The sequence below is a fragment of the Stomoxys calcitrans genome, chromosome 4 (assembly GCF_963082655.1).
Source record: "Stomoxys calcitrans chromosome 4, idStoCalc2.1, whole genome shotgun sequence".
NCBI classification, from domain to species: Eukaryota; Metazoa; Arthropoda; class Insecta; order Diptera; family Muscidae; genus Stomoxys; species Stomoxys calcitrans.
This window is the reverse complement of record NC_081555.1, coordinates 185,541,444-185,558,095: the sequence shown is the minus strand read 5'-3', so window position 1 is coordinate 185,558,095 and position 16,652 is coordinate 185,541,444. Positions and strand designations below refer to the sequence as shown.

At 38.0% G+C, this 16,652-nt stretch overlaps 1 protein-coding gene across 1 annotated transcript; it reads left to right on the top strand.

The window, feature by feature from the left end:
* Positions 1-583: 583 nt before the first annotated feature.
* LOC106082422 (retrovirus-related Pol polyprotein from transposon 412) lies at positions 584-16,432 on the top strand. The gene is made up of 3 exons (XM_059367400.1): positions 584-1,241; positions 1,526-4,413; positions 16,244-16,432. The coding sequence occupies exons 1-3, from the start codon at positions 584-586 to the stop codon at positions 16,430-16,432; spliced, it is 3,735 nt and encodes a 1,244-aa protein (XP_059223383.1).
* The last annotated feature ends 220 nt before the right edge of the window (positions 16,433-16,652 follow it).

Here is a 16,652-nt window from a genome sequence, read left to right as displayed (position 1 = left end):
CAAGCACGCTTACCCAGACTCTCAAGTCAGCATGGAGTTACATGTAGTACCACCAACAGCAACAACAACGACACATCACACATGTATATGACTATATCCGGCTTTCGCTGTTGAAAAATTAATTTCAATTGGACTTTCAAAATGATACACAAATACTGAAATTGACATCTACCAAAGTTTTACGCCATATCTTCCACAACTTAAAAATCAATTTGAACATCTTAAAAAGTTCTGGAGTACCATCTAAAAGAATTGGAAATTATATATTTTCCTTATTTACCTTATTGCTGTGAGCATTGTTGAACTCCAAAAGGCTGTGGTGGCACACTTTGTGAAAATAACTTTGTTTCTTAATTTAAATATTTATCAAGTAACCTTAGAATAATTTTATTATTTCGTAAAAACAACTTTGTTTATTATTCTGGATATTTATCACATAGGCTTAGTATAATTTTGACAATGTACAAGAAATTCATTTCTGTATAATAAAGTTAGTTTGAATTAGTTTTTATTACGAACACATCTATCCATTCCACATTGGTGACCCCGAACGAAAAATATACAGATTTTATTTTTTTCAAGCATGGCTACTGAAAATGAAAATAATGCATTGGAGTTATCCCGTGTAGCGGTTCGAGTTCCTCCGTTTTGGCGACAAAATCCGCGGCTATGGTTTATACAATTGGAGTCCCAGTTTGTTACATCAGGAATTTCTTCCGACGAAACGAAGTTCCATACGCTAGTTGGGTCCATGGAAAGCGGTATTTTGAACCATGTAAGCCATATTGTGGAAAATCCTTCAGCGGTCAACAAATACGAAGTCTTGAAGAAGGCATTGCTTGATGAATTTATGGAATCTGAGGAAAAACGCCTTCGACAACTTTTGGAAAATGTATGTATCGGTGACAAGAAACCTTCGGCATTACTAAGGGAAATGATGGAATTATCCTGTGGAAAAATGTCAAAAGAGTTATTGAAAACATTGTGGATCCAGCGCCTTCCATCAACAACAAGAGCCATACTGTCGGTAAGCGATGATGGAGTAGACAAGTTAGCAATCATGGCAGATAAAGTCCATGACCAGTCTGATGCTTCTGGTGTAGTCAATGCTGTTTCAACTAAGGATGAAGACCGTTTGATGGTTTTGGAAAGGCAAGTAAGTGAACTTTTATCGAAAATTGATGCCTTTTCGTTCAGAGGTGGTCAACACGAAAAAAGGAATTCCACACATCGTTCACGAAGTAATTCACGCTCTCGTTCAACATCTTCTGTGTGTTGGTACCACTATAAATTTGGACGGAAAGCGACAAAATGCCGTTCGCCCTGCTCGTTCAATTCGACGGAAAACAATTAGGCACCTCATCTAAGGTGGCGGATGAGTGCGGCCGGCATATAAGTCGCCTTTTTATTCAAGATGCAGAATCAAATTTAAGATACCTTATAGATACCGGTGCCGACATATCTGTTTTACCTCGCAGAAACGATGAAAAAAACAAAACGTCAAATTCTTTTGTTTTATATGCAGTGAACAACACGAAAATACGAACTTATGGAACAAGGGTTATTAATTGCAATATCGGTCTACGACGAAGATTTCTCTGGTCATTTATTGTAGCTGATATAACACAGCCAATAATTGGATCAGATTTTTTGAAGCATTTTGGACTCCTGGTGGATATGAAAAACAATCAACTAATCGATTCAACAACAAAACTCAAAGTATCTGGATTTTGCTCACTTCAACCGACTTTATCGTTGAAGGTAATTCCTGATGGGCCAGGAGAATGTAATTCAATTGTTTCCGATTTCATTGATGTTACTACGCCCAGTATTAAGTTACCACCCGTTAGTCATCCAGTTATACATCATATTGATACAAATGGACCAGTAATTTCAGTGAAAGCACGACGACTATCTCCAGAAAAGTTAAAAAATGCGAAAGATGAATTCGACTATATGATGCAACTTGATATATGCAGACCATCAAGAAGTCCTTGGGAGAGTCCTCTTCATATGGTTCCAAAAGGTGATTGTATGTGGCGTCCGTGCGGAGATTATCGTTACCTCAATAAGATAACCGTTCCCGATCGTTATCCGGTACCTCATATACACGACTTTGGTTATATGTTAGCTGGTAAGAAAGTATTTTCAAAAATCGATTTGGTCAAAGCGTACTTTCAGATTTCTGTAGCTGAAGAAGACATTCCAAAGACGGCTATAATTACACCTTTTGGTTTGTTCGAGTTTACACGGATGCCGTTTGGTCTCACGAACGCTGCTCAAACGTTCCAGCATTTTATAAACGAAGTTCTAAGGGGACTGGATTTCGGTTTTGCTTATATTGATGATATACTCGTAGCGTCTGAAAACGAAGCAGAGCACGAGATACATCTTCGGCAGATTTTTTCTCGTTTGCAATCACATGGCGTAACTGTAAATAGAGACAAATGCGAATTTGGCAAGGATTCCCTTATTTTCTTGGGATACTGCGTAACTCAAAGTAGTCTAGTGCCAAGTCCAGAACGGGTATTAGCCATTCAACAATACAATTTGCCAAAAACTGTCAACGAGTTAAGTCGATTCCTTGGAATGCTCAATTTTTATCGTCGGTTTATCCCGAAAGCAGCTCAAGCTCAGGCAATATTAAACTCCCTGAAGTCCGGCCAGAAGAAAAATGATAAAACACCAATTGAGTGGACACCAGAATTGCGTAATTCATTTGAAGAATGTAAGAATCAACTAGCGAACTCTGCACTTTTGGCTTATCCCGTTGAGTCTGCCGAAACATCTTTATGGGTGGATGCGTCCGATATCGGTATGGGAGCTGTTCTTCAACAACTCATTGATGGTGAATGGAAACCACTTGGATTCTACTCAAAGAAGTTATCAGATACTCAGACTCGGTATAGCGCTTATGATCGCGAGCTTTTGGCGGCGTACTCTGGAGTTAAATATTTTCAACATTTTCTTGAGGGACGCCAATTCTGTATCTATACCGATCGTAAACCATTAACATTTGCTTTCAATCAACGTCACGATAAGGCATCTCCACGCCAGCTTAGACACCTAGATTTTATTGGACAGCATACAGTGGATATTCGCCATGTACCTGCAAAAGAAAATATCACTGCAGATGCTCTATCACGACTTAATGCAATATCTTTACCATCTTCCCTGGATTATTCGGAACTTTCCAAAGATCAAGAGAATGATGAAGAACTCAAACAACTACAATCAAATCCGCAATCATCAAATTTGCTGCTGAAGTATTTCCAAATTTCTGACTCGAAAACGAAAGTTCTGTGTGATGTGTCAACTCATAAAATAAGACCTTATATCACACCTCGTTTTCGAAAATGCGTCTTCGATATGATACACAACGTTTCTCATGCGGGCTCAAAAGCCACAGTTAAGATGATATCAACTAGGTTTGTATGGCCAAACATGAGGAAAGATATTTCCATTTGGACGAAAACTTGTCTTAGATGTCAACAAGCCAAGGTGGGACGTCATATAAAAAGTGCTATTGGCCAATTTCCAGTGCCGGATGATCGATTTAAAGTGGTCAGCATCGATATTGTTGGACCTCTTCCGCCATCGGGAGGGTATAGGTACTGTCTTACCTGTATCGATAGATTTACACGTTGGCCGGAGGCTATACCATTGCAAGACATAACAGCCGAATCTGTGGCTAAAGCATTTCTTAGTGGATGGATAGCAAGATTTGGAGTGCCTTCTCAGGTGGTGACAGACCAAGGGCGACAGTTCGAGTCGGAACTGTTTCGAGAATTTTCAAAGTTGCTTGGAATTCGTGTTACTCATACGACACCTTATCACCCCCAGTCAAATGGCCAAATCGAACGTTGGCATCGAACACTTAAGGCATCTTTAATGTGTCACGCAAACCCACGTTGGTCCATGGTTTTGCCAATAATAATGTTGGGATTACGTTCATCTATCAATCATGATTTAAGCGTATCGCCTGCTGCGTCAGTATATGGTATGGAGCTTACATTACCAGGTGAATTCTTCACTGAATCGAAATTTAGTAAATTGCGTTCTGATTGGGTTGCACAATTTAAAGCTGATATGAACAACGTCAAAGCAAAGAAGGTTAACCGTCATGGCGATTCAAATATTTATGAGCCAAATGCATTGAAAGAAGCAGAATTTGTATACATCCGAAACGACGCTGTGCGAGCTTCATTACAACCTCCAAACACAGGACCTTTTCCTGTTCTATCTAGAGGAGCAAAAACATTTGTATTTGATGTTAATGGAAAACGGAAGACGATATCTGTTGATCGCCTTAAGCCAGCCTTAATCTTGAAAGACGAAATGCCAACGAAATCCATATCACCTCAACCAGTACCAAATGATTCTCATTCACGAACTCTACGATCAGGAAAGACTGTGAGAATTAAAACTTAACGTTGTCACTGGGGGAGGAGTATTGTGGTTGCACACTTTGTGAAAATAACTTTGTTTCTTAATTTGAATATTTATCAAGTAACCTTAGAATAATTTTATTATTTCGTAAAAACAACTTTGTTTATTATTCTGCATATTTATCACATAGGCTTAGTATAATTTTGACAATGTACAAGAAATTCATTTCTGTATAATAAAGTTAGTTTGAATTAGTTTTTATTACGAACACATCTATCCATTCCACAAGGCCTAAATTGGTTGAAAACAATTGAGAACTGTGGCCGATATTAGCCGAACTAGCATTCACATATATATATGTGGATGCTACATCCAAATTTGTTCTCCCAAAGTACTTTGTATACAAAACTACAGCAGTATCGGGTGACGTAATTTTATACCCAACACCATAGGATGGGGGTATACTAATCATTCCATTTGTAACTCCTCGAAATATTCGTCCAAAACCCCATAAAGTATATATATTTTTGATCGTCAAGACGTTCTGAATTGATCTAGCCATGTCGGTCCATCCGTCCGTCTGTCGAAATCACGACAGCGGTGGAACGCGTTAAGCTAGCCGCTTGATATTTGGCACGAATAATTATTGTTGATGTAGGTCGTTGGGGATTACAAATGAGCCATATCGGTTTAGATTTAGAAATAGCTCCCATATAAACCGATCTCCCGATTTGACTTCTTGAGCCATTACAAGCCTCAATTGTTGTTAGATTTGACTGACATTTTGCATGTAGTATTCTGTTATGACTTCAAACAATTGTGTCAAATACGGTCCGAATCGGTCTATAACCTGACATAGCTTCCATATAAAGCGATCTCCCGAATTAACTTCTTGAGTCCGTACAAGCCGCAATCCGACCGATTTGGCTGAAATTTTGCCTGCGGTGTTCTGTTACGATTTCCAACAACTATACCAAATGTGGTCCAAACCAGTCTATGACCTGATATAGCCCCCTTGTAAACCGGTCTCTCGATCATCCTTGTTCGGCTCCTAGAAGCTTTAATTTTTGCTGGTTTCACTGAAGTGGTTACGAGTGACAATAAATGTTTGTGTTTTAAGATAAGTAAAACGCTTTAAAGTCGGCCGAGCCAACCTTTGGATACTAACCACCTCATGTATGTATGTATATATTAAATATATATTAAACACCTTTCTTCATAATCCGGTGAAGAATGCATCATTTATGAACCCATAGGAGGTGTATCGAAATATGAGATTTGGCCCAAACTCAACACGGACGTCGAAGGGCTTAATACAGTTCAAGTAATATCTAAATAGACTGTTCTCCACACAAGAACTTCAATCGGGAGATCAGTATATATGGCAGCTATATTCAAATAAAGACCAATCTGGAGCGTAATAAACATAGATGCCGAGGGGCCCAACACAGCTCTTTGTCCGAAATTTCAGTGAAATCGATAAATGAATGCACCATTTATGGGATCAATACTTTAAATCAGGGGATCGAAATATATGACAGCTATATCCAAATATGGACCGATCTTGGATGTATTAAACATAAACAAACATAAATAAACAACGTTTTTCAGAAAAGAAGTTTACTTGGCAAAAATTTGTTTTATGTGAAACAAATTATTTTTTGCGTTTACGTGACCTGTTATGATACCGAAAGCTATACTGACCTCCTTCTAACTTTTTTTCAGTAATAGCCTCGGCTTCTCACGATCTGGATCTCCGCATAGGTGTTCCACAGGGTTACATGCGGATTCGCCGCCCACTTCCTTAATTCGGACTGCGTCGACCTGAAAGGTTTCGGGTTAACCAAGTTTATTGCCAGCAGTTCTCTGGCTTTCACTGCCAAATCGTCCGCTTTCTCATTCTCAGTTACTCCGCTATGGCCCGGCAACCAAACGATGCGCACCGGGCCAATTCCGAAACTGTTCGTGATATTAGCATCCTGGTTGCTATTGTCCTTATGGCCTGTTTACTGCACCACACCACATCATCCACACCACATCATCCATTCCGTGATCGCCTGCATCTCAGTCCCTGGGTTCTCAATGTAGATCCCCAGGCCCACTCTATCCTCTAGCTTTGATCCATCCGTATAACACGATCTTCCAGATGGCAATACAAACTAGGGTTCCGTCAATCTAAGACTGTGCCGCTGGCAGCAGTGCCTCGCACGCGATCTCAGGTGTCGTCTGAAGTATCCGATCGGAAACCTCTTCCATTACTTCCGGGTTTCCTATCGTCGTCTCGATTATAAGGGTTGCCTTTTATATTTCGGGATTAGGGAAGGTTATATGTGTTCAGAACGTTTTGACATACAAGCGTTGTTTGTGTTGTTTACAGTAACTCAAAAGATTCGTCTTGCCCAAAAAATTAAATAAAATCGGGAACATTTTCGTGCAATTGGTTTTTTCAACTTTCGACGTGGATTAACTTAACAACAGTGCATTAATGAACTTAATTCAATTTTTGGCGATGAAGCTCCATCAAGGACCAGTGTTTATCGATGGTATGGTGAATTCAGCCGAGGTCCTAGTTCACTGCAAGACGAATTTCGTGAAGGTCGTCCAAACTCAGTTGTTGTTCCAAAAACCATTGATGCTGTGCGCCGACTGATATTGCAAGATCGTCATATGACCTATCGTAAGATTGAGACAACCTTAGGCATTAGTGGGACCAGCATATATTCAATATTGGATGATCATTTGACCGTTAAAAAAATTTGTTCGCGTTGGATCCCACACAATTTGTCAATCGCTCAAAATAGGCTCGTGTCGATTGGTCGAAAGAAATTCTCACACATCGGCTCAAACAAATGCATTTTTGAGCACTCAAAACATCGATTTGATGAGTCATCTGCTGTATAGTCCTGACTTAGTACCGAATGACGCCTTTTTATTCCCGTATGTAAAATATAAAATGGGGGCCGACGTTTTTCGACACCTGAAGAAGCGGTTGATGCATTCAGACCAAATCAAATATCAACGCTTTAGCTTAAACCGTGAAGAAAGTACCAGTAGTTGTCAGATATATACTGTCAAGCTCTAACTGTATCCCAATTGTGAGAGCTGTAGCTCAATTTGTAAAGAAAGTACCACTTTGTACGTTTTAGTACCTAATTGTACGAGCGTCGCCTGGTACATACTGCGATGTACTTGTATCCTGAATTTCAAAAATGTAGCTCAGTCTGTAAAGAAAATTTCATACCCTTTAGTAGCTAAAATCTACCCTAGTCGGCCAATATATACTGTCAAGGTGTAACTGTATATTCGCAATCTGTAAAGCAACTACCAATTTGTACGTTTTCAAAAAATCTTTAAGTCGCCAGATATTTACTATTAATAAGTAACTGTCTCCCAATTCTTAGAGCTGAAGCTCAATCTGTAAAGAAAGTACCATTGTGTACGTTTTGGTACCTTAATGTACGTATTTCACAAAATTCCTCAGGTCGTCCGGGTAATATACTTTCAAGGTGTACCTGTATCTCAAATATCAAAACTTTAGCTCACTCCCTAAATAAAGTACCATTGGTACCTAAATTTACGAAATTCAAAAAAATCTTCTAGTCGCCAGATATATACTGTCAAGCATTAACTGTATCCCAATTTTGAGAGCTGAAGCTAAGTCTGTAAAGCAGGAACTATTTTGTACGTTTTTTCTCATTTTTGCCTAAATAATTATATATGTCTCCGTTCACTGTAGAAGTAGATAAGCTATTTCGTACTATTTAGTTCTTTTTGGTACCAAAATGTAAAATTTATGAAAAATCTTTCAGTCAACCTAAATAAATTTCCTAGTTGTGCCTACATGCCAAATTTCAAAGCTCTAGCTCAATCCGTAAAGAAATCACGAAATGGTAGTAATTTCGCTACGAAGTATACGTTTTCTCTCTTATTTCGGGTACTATTTTTCTAAAATGTTCTCTTCGCCCCCATTTTTACGCAATAACATCCAATCGGCCAAATTTCGAAGTTCTAGCTCAACCCGCTCACCCTATGCAAAGTTTACCTATTTCGTACTTTTTGATACTTTTTTGTACTTAAATGTCCAAAAGTCCAAAAACTCATTTATTCTCCAATTTACCTATGTACATAAATTCATATCTCTAGCTCAATTAACAAAAAAAAGTACAAAATAGTTCCAATTGCTAAAATTACTACGATATTTCTATCACTTCTAGTATTATAAACTTATTTTGCACAAACCTTATATTTTCGAGACGCTCTCTAATTTAAGCCCATTTGCGCTAGGCAAACATTTACCATTTCGTATTTATTGGTACTTTTTAGTACCTAAACGTACGAATATCCCAAAAATCTGTAGTATTGGGTTGCCCAAAAAGTAATTGCGGATTTTTTAAAAGAAAGTAAATGCATTTTTGATAAAACTTAGAATGAACTTTAATCAAATACACTTTTTTACACTTTTTTTCTAAAGCAAGCTAAAAGTAACAGCTTTTAGCTTGCTTTACGACGACCCATACGACCCAAGACCCACATTTGTGCCAAGTTTCATGATTCTAGCTTTAGCCGTTTTGGCTGGGCGTTGATCCGTCAGTCAGTCAATCACGGAACTATTTTATGTATATGAGAGCTATATCTAAATCTTAACCGATTTCTATGAAATTCACCAGCAATGTCGAGAGTTAAAGAAAATGATTGCGCTAAATTTTGATTTAGCCCCCATATAGACCGATTCGCCGATTTAGGGTCTTAGGCCCATAAAAGCCGCATTTATAATCCGAATTTGCTGAGATTTGGAACAGTGAGTTGTGTTAGGCTCTCCGACACCCTTCTTCAATTTGGCCCAGATCGGTCCAGATTTGGATATAGCTGCCATATAGACCGATCTCTCGATTTAAAGTTTTGGGCCCATAAAAGGAGAATTTATTATCCGATGACGCCGAAATTTGGGACAGTGAGTAACGTTAAGTCCCTTGATATACTTCTGCAATATGGCACAGATCGGTCCAGATTTGGATATAGCTGCCATATAGACCGATATCTAGATTTAAGGTTTTGAGCCTATAAAAGGGGCATTTATTGTCCGATAACGTCGAAATTTGGGACAGCGACATTGACGAAAGGTGGTTTACATATATACCCGAGGTGGGGGTATTTAAAGTTCGGCCCGGCTGAACTTAACGCCTTTTTACTTGTTTTAGGTCTGTTCACCCAATTTCCCACCATTCCGTGTATATATAACTGCTGTGAGCAGTCACTCTTTCTGGTTTCCAGAACCCCATAAGTTTCATATTTTGGATATGGTTAATATGTTTCTAATTAAAAGAGAAGCTAGGGTTGGTCAAACTTAATACACGTTTGCTTTTAAATTTTGCATAATGAATCAGTCGCACCAGTAGATGGCGTTTCTAACTTATACTCGTACTTGGATATGGATATTACATTTTCAAGTAAATCATCATTATTTGTTAATATTGGAAACACGGAATTAAAATATTCCGTTAGGATGAAAGAACCAACCATTGAGTCCGTTTCTTCTTGTTTCCATCAGAACAAATCATTTGCAATCCGAGTGAACTTGGCATTGTTTTTTCTGTTTTTCTTACATCTTTTTGAAAGTATATTTCATCAGGTTCAGTGATTTCGACTGAAATGCCCCAAAGCTCAGAAGAAAATGAAAAACTTTTGGTTGCCTTTTAAAGTATCTTCCAACTGTTTAAATATTGATAACGCCCTGACTACTTCCCAGATGGAGCGAAAACACACGCAGTGGAGCATTTCGTGTTAACAACAAAAAGGTTTCCCATGGATGTTGGGCGTGAGTGTGTGTGAGCACCTTGGCTTACACTGCAGAGGTCAGTCCCTGCAAAAAGGACGAGCAAATCTTGTGTATTTTAAATGTTGAAATATGTAAGTTTCATTTGATTGTTTCATCGCATGGATGGGGACGGCTGACGATTGGGCGCTTGAGGATGAGCACCTCTTTTCTGATAAATTAAAACAAAATCCAAAATCCTTTTGAAATTGATGCTTACAGCATAACTTACTGGTTTTTCTGTATTGGTTGCCTTTGCCTTTGCCATTGGCATTGGCATAAAGGGAACTGTATGGTTGGTTGCTCGGATGGTTGGAGCACCAAATGAACGGATGAATGAATGGGAATTTTGTGCGGCACATCACATCAGTTTGTCCAATTCAATGCTCGTCTTTGTTATGCCTTGTACATGTATAGGTGTTGTCCACTTTAATGTTTGGCTATTAGACCGCCTTACGGCGAATAAAAATTTCCAATCGTAAGTAGAATTGATCAAAAAAGAAAAACCAAAATTTACAAGCAGTTCCTAATAATGACACCAAGTTAAAACGACTGACAATCGCTACCAAAAACGAAGACCAAAATAGACCGATCTCCATAAGTTTTGTCCCTACCCAGAAGTCTTCCTACACCTATACCGATCTCCCGAGATTATTTGTTGAATCCAAAAATTGCTTTATTCTTAAGCGATGCATGCATTTTTTAATTGTTATCGTAAATTAGCCCTTTAGGACCTTTATGGTCCAATGATGTATACATTGTCATATTTCCCAAATCTGACTCCTCCTGCAATTTAGATCAGAGTCTATAAATCTGAATTTGAAGTGCTCAAAATTCACATATATTACTGAATTAGGAAGATGGATAGTTCAAATCCAGCAAACGCAAATGCGGAAATGTGCAAAGAACTTCAAGTTCTTGATTTTAATAAGGGACGCCTTTTTATAGTCGAGTCCATATGACGTGTACGACAGCTATGATGCCTTCGAACTTCATGATTACGTGCTTAACCCCTTTCAAATAACCAGCTTTGTCCCTGAATTACGTATCTCTAAATGGGTTCTATCGTTGCACCAAATTTTAATGTTTAAGATTACCATAACATTTAACTATTCTAGTACATCATTAACCATCACAAATTGCTTCTGCAAAAATTTTCCGGACGTGTAGCTTGGAATATATGAAAGTTGAAAACCACAAATGAAAAGTAGTATTTACCTTTCAGGCGATGAAGCGATTTCGATCATGCTAGACATCACTGTTGCCAGTCTTAATATAAGTAAAAATGAAGAATGTTAGTAAAATCGGACAAGATGCGGGCTTATTCAGGAAAACAGCTTGCAGAAGACCTATTCAATCAACACTTGACGTGGAAGTAGAAGCAAGCCAACACATCTAAAAATTAATAAAATCCGATAAGAAGAATGGGATCCTTCATTCTTCCAGAGCATAAAACCTCCCTAATGATCCACAGGTTCAACCCATTTCTCACATGTTCCCATCTGTGTACCATAGCGTAAAGGTACGTATGGGTTTGTAATGTACACTCAAAAAAATGGTGCGCATAAAATAAAGTAAAACACTTAAACACTTTTTGCAAATTATTGTAGTTAGCAAATGTTAATCAAATATGGTTAAATTTTGAATTAAACAAGGAAAATTTTTAGTAAGTTTTACTCATCTGTAATTAGTGGCAAATAGTTCATAAACTTGGGTTTAGGAAGTCATTTTACTTAACCAAGTTTCTTCTCATCAAGTTAAATATGCCAATAGCAAACAACGCTTTTATTTATCCGATATAAACATGTTGTTATGTTGAGTTCAACGCTTGCCACAAACCTATACTCTTCAATTTGAATAAATATTCGTTCAAAATTGTTTACGAGTTTCACAAATTTAAGTATTATTGAATAAATTTAATTCAATTGCAAGTTTTAACTAACATTTTGTTTAAAATATACTTAGGTTGCCAAGTTTTGTAACAGAGATGATTAAATCCATTAACTTCTTTGCTATACCAAGCCTAGCCTAAATGCAAATATGAAGGTGCTTCTTTTAACACATTGTCTGTCAGTCGTATTCTTATTTAAAAAGAAAAACCAGCCTTTTAGATTTACCTCTATTTACCTGGGCTGTGTAGTTAGGCACCATGCGCTGGGTCATAAACCATTCAGAGCATGGAACAGTAACAGTGGAAAACCATGAAAACCATTCTCGTGTCGCTCAAACAGTATTACAACGCTCAGTCTGATGTTCGCATTTACAAGGAAAAGTCGTGGACCGTAGCAAGAAAAAATATGTTCAAAAATATTAAATATTGTAAAATGATCAAAGTCACGACATCTATCTCTTCTTTCTTTTCAAACAATTTTTTCCATTCTCGTCTCAGAATATAATTACAGGAAGAAGTATAATATGCTGCAGGAAGGAGAAATAGGCTTCATAGTTTGTTGATTTCGGAAGGGGCGGACCCTCCCCTTTACCCAAAAACACCACCCAAAATCAAAAGTGGACCGAGTGGACCGGGACTATATGGGTATCAAATGAAAGGTATTGGAAAATGGAATACGAATGTGGTATTAAAATTCGGGTCTAAGTACTAATCGGGCCGCACCAACCGTAACATTCCCCCAAACAGACATATTGGGCATTCATGTCATTGTGGGCCTCAAATGAAAGGTGTCGGGAGTAGATTACGAATCCGGCATACAAAATCAGATCGTATCCCTCCAAAAACGCCTTAAATGGGCATATGACCCACGATGACTATATGGGACTCGGTTTTCTGTTTTTGTTTGTTCCGTAGAAGCAAAAACGGCTGAACCGATTTTCTTAAAATTTTCACAGATTGTGTAAGTTTGTCTGGAAGGAAACATAGGCTATATAATTTGTAGATATCGGATGGTGGCGGTCCCTCCCCCATTACCCCAACAACGCCATCCAAAACCAAAAGTGGATCGATAGGCACAATATGGGTTTCAAATGAAAGGTATTGGGAACTAGAAAACGAATATCGTATTAAAATTTGGGCCCTAGTACCCAGTGGGCCTCCCCAACCCAAAACCTGCTCTAAACGGATATATTCGACGTTCATGTCAATATGGGCCTCAAATGAAAAGTAGTCGACAGTATATAACAAATATGGCATAACAAATTAGATCCAAGTAATGGGAGGTCGCCCCACCCGCAAGTACCCCCAAATAGGCATATTAGCCGAACATGTCTATATGAGACTTAAATGAAAGGAATTTGGTAGGACATTTAAATTTGTGTTCAAGTCTATGTGGCGCTTTTCTTTCCAAAAATAAGTCAAATAGGTTGATTGACCCATTATGACAATATGGGACTCAAATGAAAGGTATTTGAGAGTAGAAAATTAATTTAGTAAAAATTAATAAAGCGGCCCCTAAACTGAACATCATTTCCGATTATGGCAATATGGAGCTCAAATCAACGGTATTTGGAAGTAAAGAACGAATTTGATCAGAGTAAAGTGCCGGTGACCGCCCCAGCCCCGAAACACCCTCCAAACATTTCATATTTACTGACCATAGCAATATGGGGCTCACATTAAATAGGGTTGCCCAAAAAGTAATTGCGGATTTTTCATATAGTCGGCGTTGACGAATTTTTTCACAGCTTGTGACTCTGTAATTGCATTCTTTCTTCTGTCAGTTATCAGCTGTTACTTTTAGCTTGCTTTAGAAAAAAAGTGTAAAAAAAGTATATTTGATTAAAGTTCATTCTAAGTTTTATTAAAAATGCATTAACTTTTTTTTAAAAAATCCGCAATTACTTTTTGGGCAACCCAATAGATTTGGGATTGCAGCAAAAATTTGATATCCATATTTGAGTCGATTACCCTGATTTTCAAATTACAATTACCCTAATTTTCAAAACCACCAGATCTCGGAGATTGGAATGCGACTCGTTCGAAATTTTTTTTCGCACTCTCACAGTCAAAACAAAACATGGTTTCTATTGTTGGGGTCGGGTGTCTCGGGGGCCCGCCCAAATAGGTATATAGACCAATTACGACAGTATAGAGCTCAAACGAAAGGTGTGTGAGAGAAAAACAAAAAAAAAATTGATATCCACCTGAAAACACCTCCCTATTATATAAAAGCTACTTGATGTTTAAATTGATTGATTTTCTGGAAATTGATACTCATTTTCGGAACAAAGTCCCTGGGGTCCATCCTATCCTCAAACAGAATTTATTTACCGATCACGCCATTATGGGGCTCGTATAAAATCTATTTTGAAGTAGAGCTCAAAGCGTATATTTACATTAAGGACCAAGTGTCTCTCTAAACCGGAAATATTTCCAATACGATAAGACTCAAAAGAGAGGTATTTAGAGTGGATTAAAAATTTATCCAGTAACCGAGAAATGGGCACACTTCTCACACATCAATGAAAGCTTTCCGATTCAAGTTTAAACTCAATGACAAGGGACTTTTTTTATAGCCGAGTCCGAATGGCGTGCCGCAGTGCGACATCTCTTTGGGGAGAATTTTTTACATGACCATGAATAGCAAATGCCGCCAGCATTAGGGGGGGATCACCACAGCTTTAAATTTTGTCCGATGTTATCGCCAGGATTTGAACGCATGCGTTCAGCGTTATAGGGGGACATAGACTACAGTGGCACGAATTTGATAAAAACATTCAGGGCAAAGTGCCCCAACCATAAAAAGATATTAAAGAGTTAAAGAAGGCGCAGCGGAGCGGGCCCGGTTCGGCTAATAGTTAATATATATGAAAACTATATTACTTACATGTAATTTGAAATATATTAATAAAATAAAACAAAGGTTTAATATTAGAATAAATCTACAATTAAATTACAACGCGCATTGGTTAAAACAGACCGGAATGGAAGCCAATATTTTGTCAACATTTTGTTCAGATGTATTATCATACAGTAAATATTTCGAATATTTTATTCCATCAATTGTGCTGATTTCAGTTCTAAATATCTTTCACCAATGTTCATCATATGCGCCGAATGCAATTAAAGTTTGCCCATGAACATTCCATTAAGGAACTGGGGCAAACTTCTCTCAAATCAATAAGTGATGTCCGATTCAATTTAAGTTCATTGATAACAGGCCTCCTTTTTATCGCCGAATCCGAACGGCATGCCGCAAAGCGACACCTCTTTGGGGAGAAGCGAAACGAATGAAACTGTCTGTAGTGCTATATGAAGTTCACCTTTATTCGAAAGTAGTTTACTCTATCATTGGGCCACTTTTTTTGAGTGTACATCCATACATGTATGTGTGTAGCAAAACTTCCATGCAACATACATATCAACACAGGGACGTATGTATAAATATTTGTACAATCAGTGGTTCGGTTTTACACTGACTTCTGGTTAACACAAAAAAATCATTGTTTTGAAAATTAAATTTTGTCTGTTTCACTTGAGTTGATTTCTCATTTAACATCCTTCCCCCCGCTCCACACTCTCCGTCGTTAACAAAAATTTCATTTCAAGGATTGCGCTCCCGCTTTTGCCAGCTGTCGAGAGAAAAAACGATAGCAGGAGGGTTAATCCTTTCCTCATGCTGTTGTTGTAATGTTTGGTCGTTTTTGCCGTTGCTGTTGTTGTTGTTTTCCTCTTTGGAATTTGTTATTGTAACAATATTTTTGTGTTAAACTTCACATGCATCTGTTAGCTTGTCAAATTTAACATGTTCTATTAAATTTCATTGAAACAGAAACAGTCGACAAAAGAAGGCAAAAAACCCAATCCGTATTGGAGGCAGCCAACAAGCAAGCCAGCACCAACACCAACTCCTGGATTTAGTTTTAGAGAGCTAGCCTGCCAGAGGTTATGCAGTCACCCAACCAAAGGGTTCTGGTACGTCGAGCGGGGAGTGAGCAGAGTTTTCGACGTCTGATGGTAGTGTGGTGCATTGCGTTTTCGTTCGCACACAATCGCGTTTGAGTGAATTGGTTTGATCAATGTGTAAATTGTGTTTCTGTACATTAGAGTGGTGTGGTCAAAAATTAGATTTCACTTTCACTCTTCAGGGTTCTGATGAGCAACAAGCGACCTTAGAATTTCCCTCCGTTTCGAAATTACCGAAGCCTAATAACGATGCTTGTTGCTATTATTTCGACATTCAAATTCAAAATGTTGATAACTGCTTGGAAAACAATGCAACTCTAACATCACATAAAAAACAAACTCTTAAAATCTATCAAATAAGTCAACCCTAAACGTGAAGGACATACAAAATTCATTTGATGAACTAACTTGGCATAAAGGGACTTTCTTTCGCACTTCTAGGAGGGAAGAAATAAAATCGAGGGATCGGTTTATATGCAGACTATATCTTTTTCTGGACTTATCTAGGTGGCATTTTAAATTGTTACAAACGGAATGATACCCACATACACGTATGATAAAAAATTCCTAAATGTTATAACGTCTGAACGG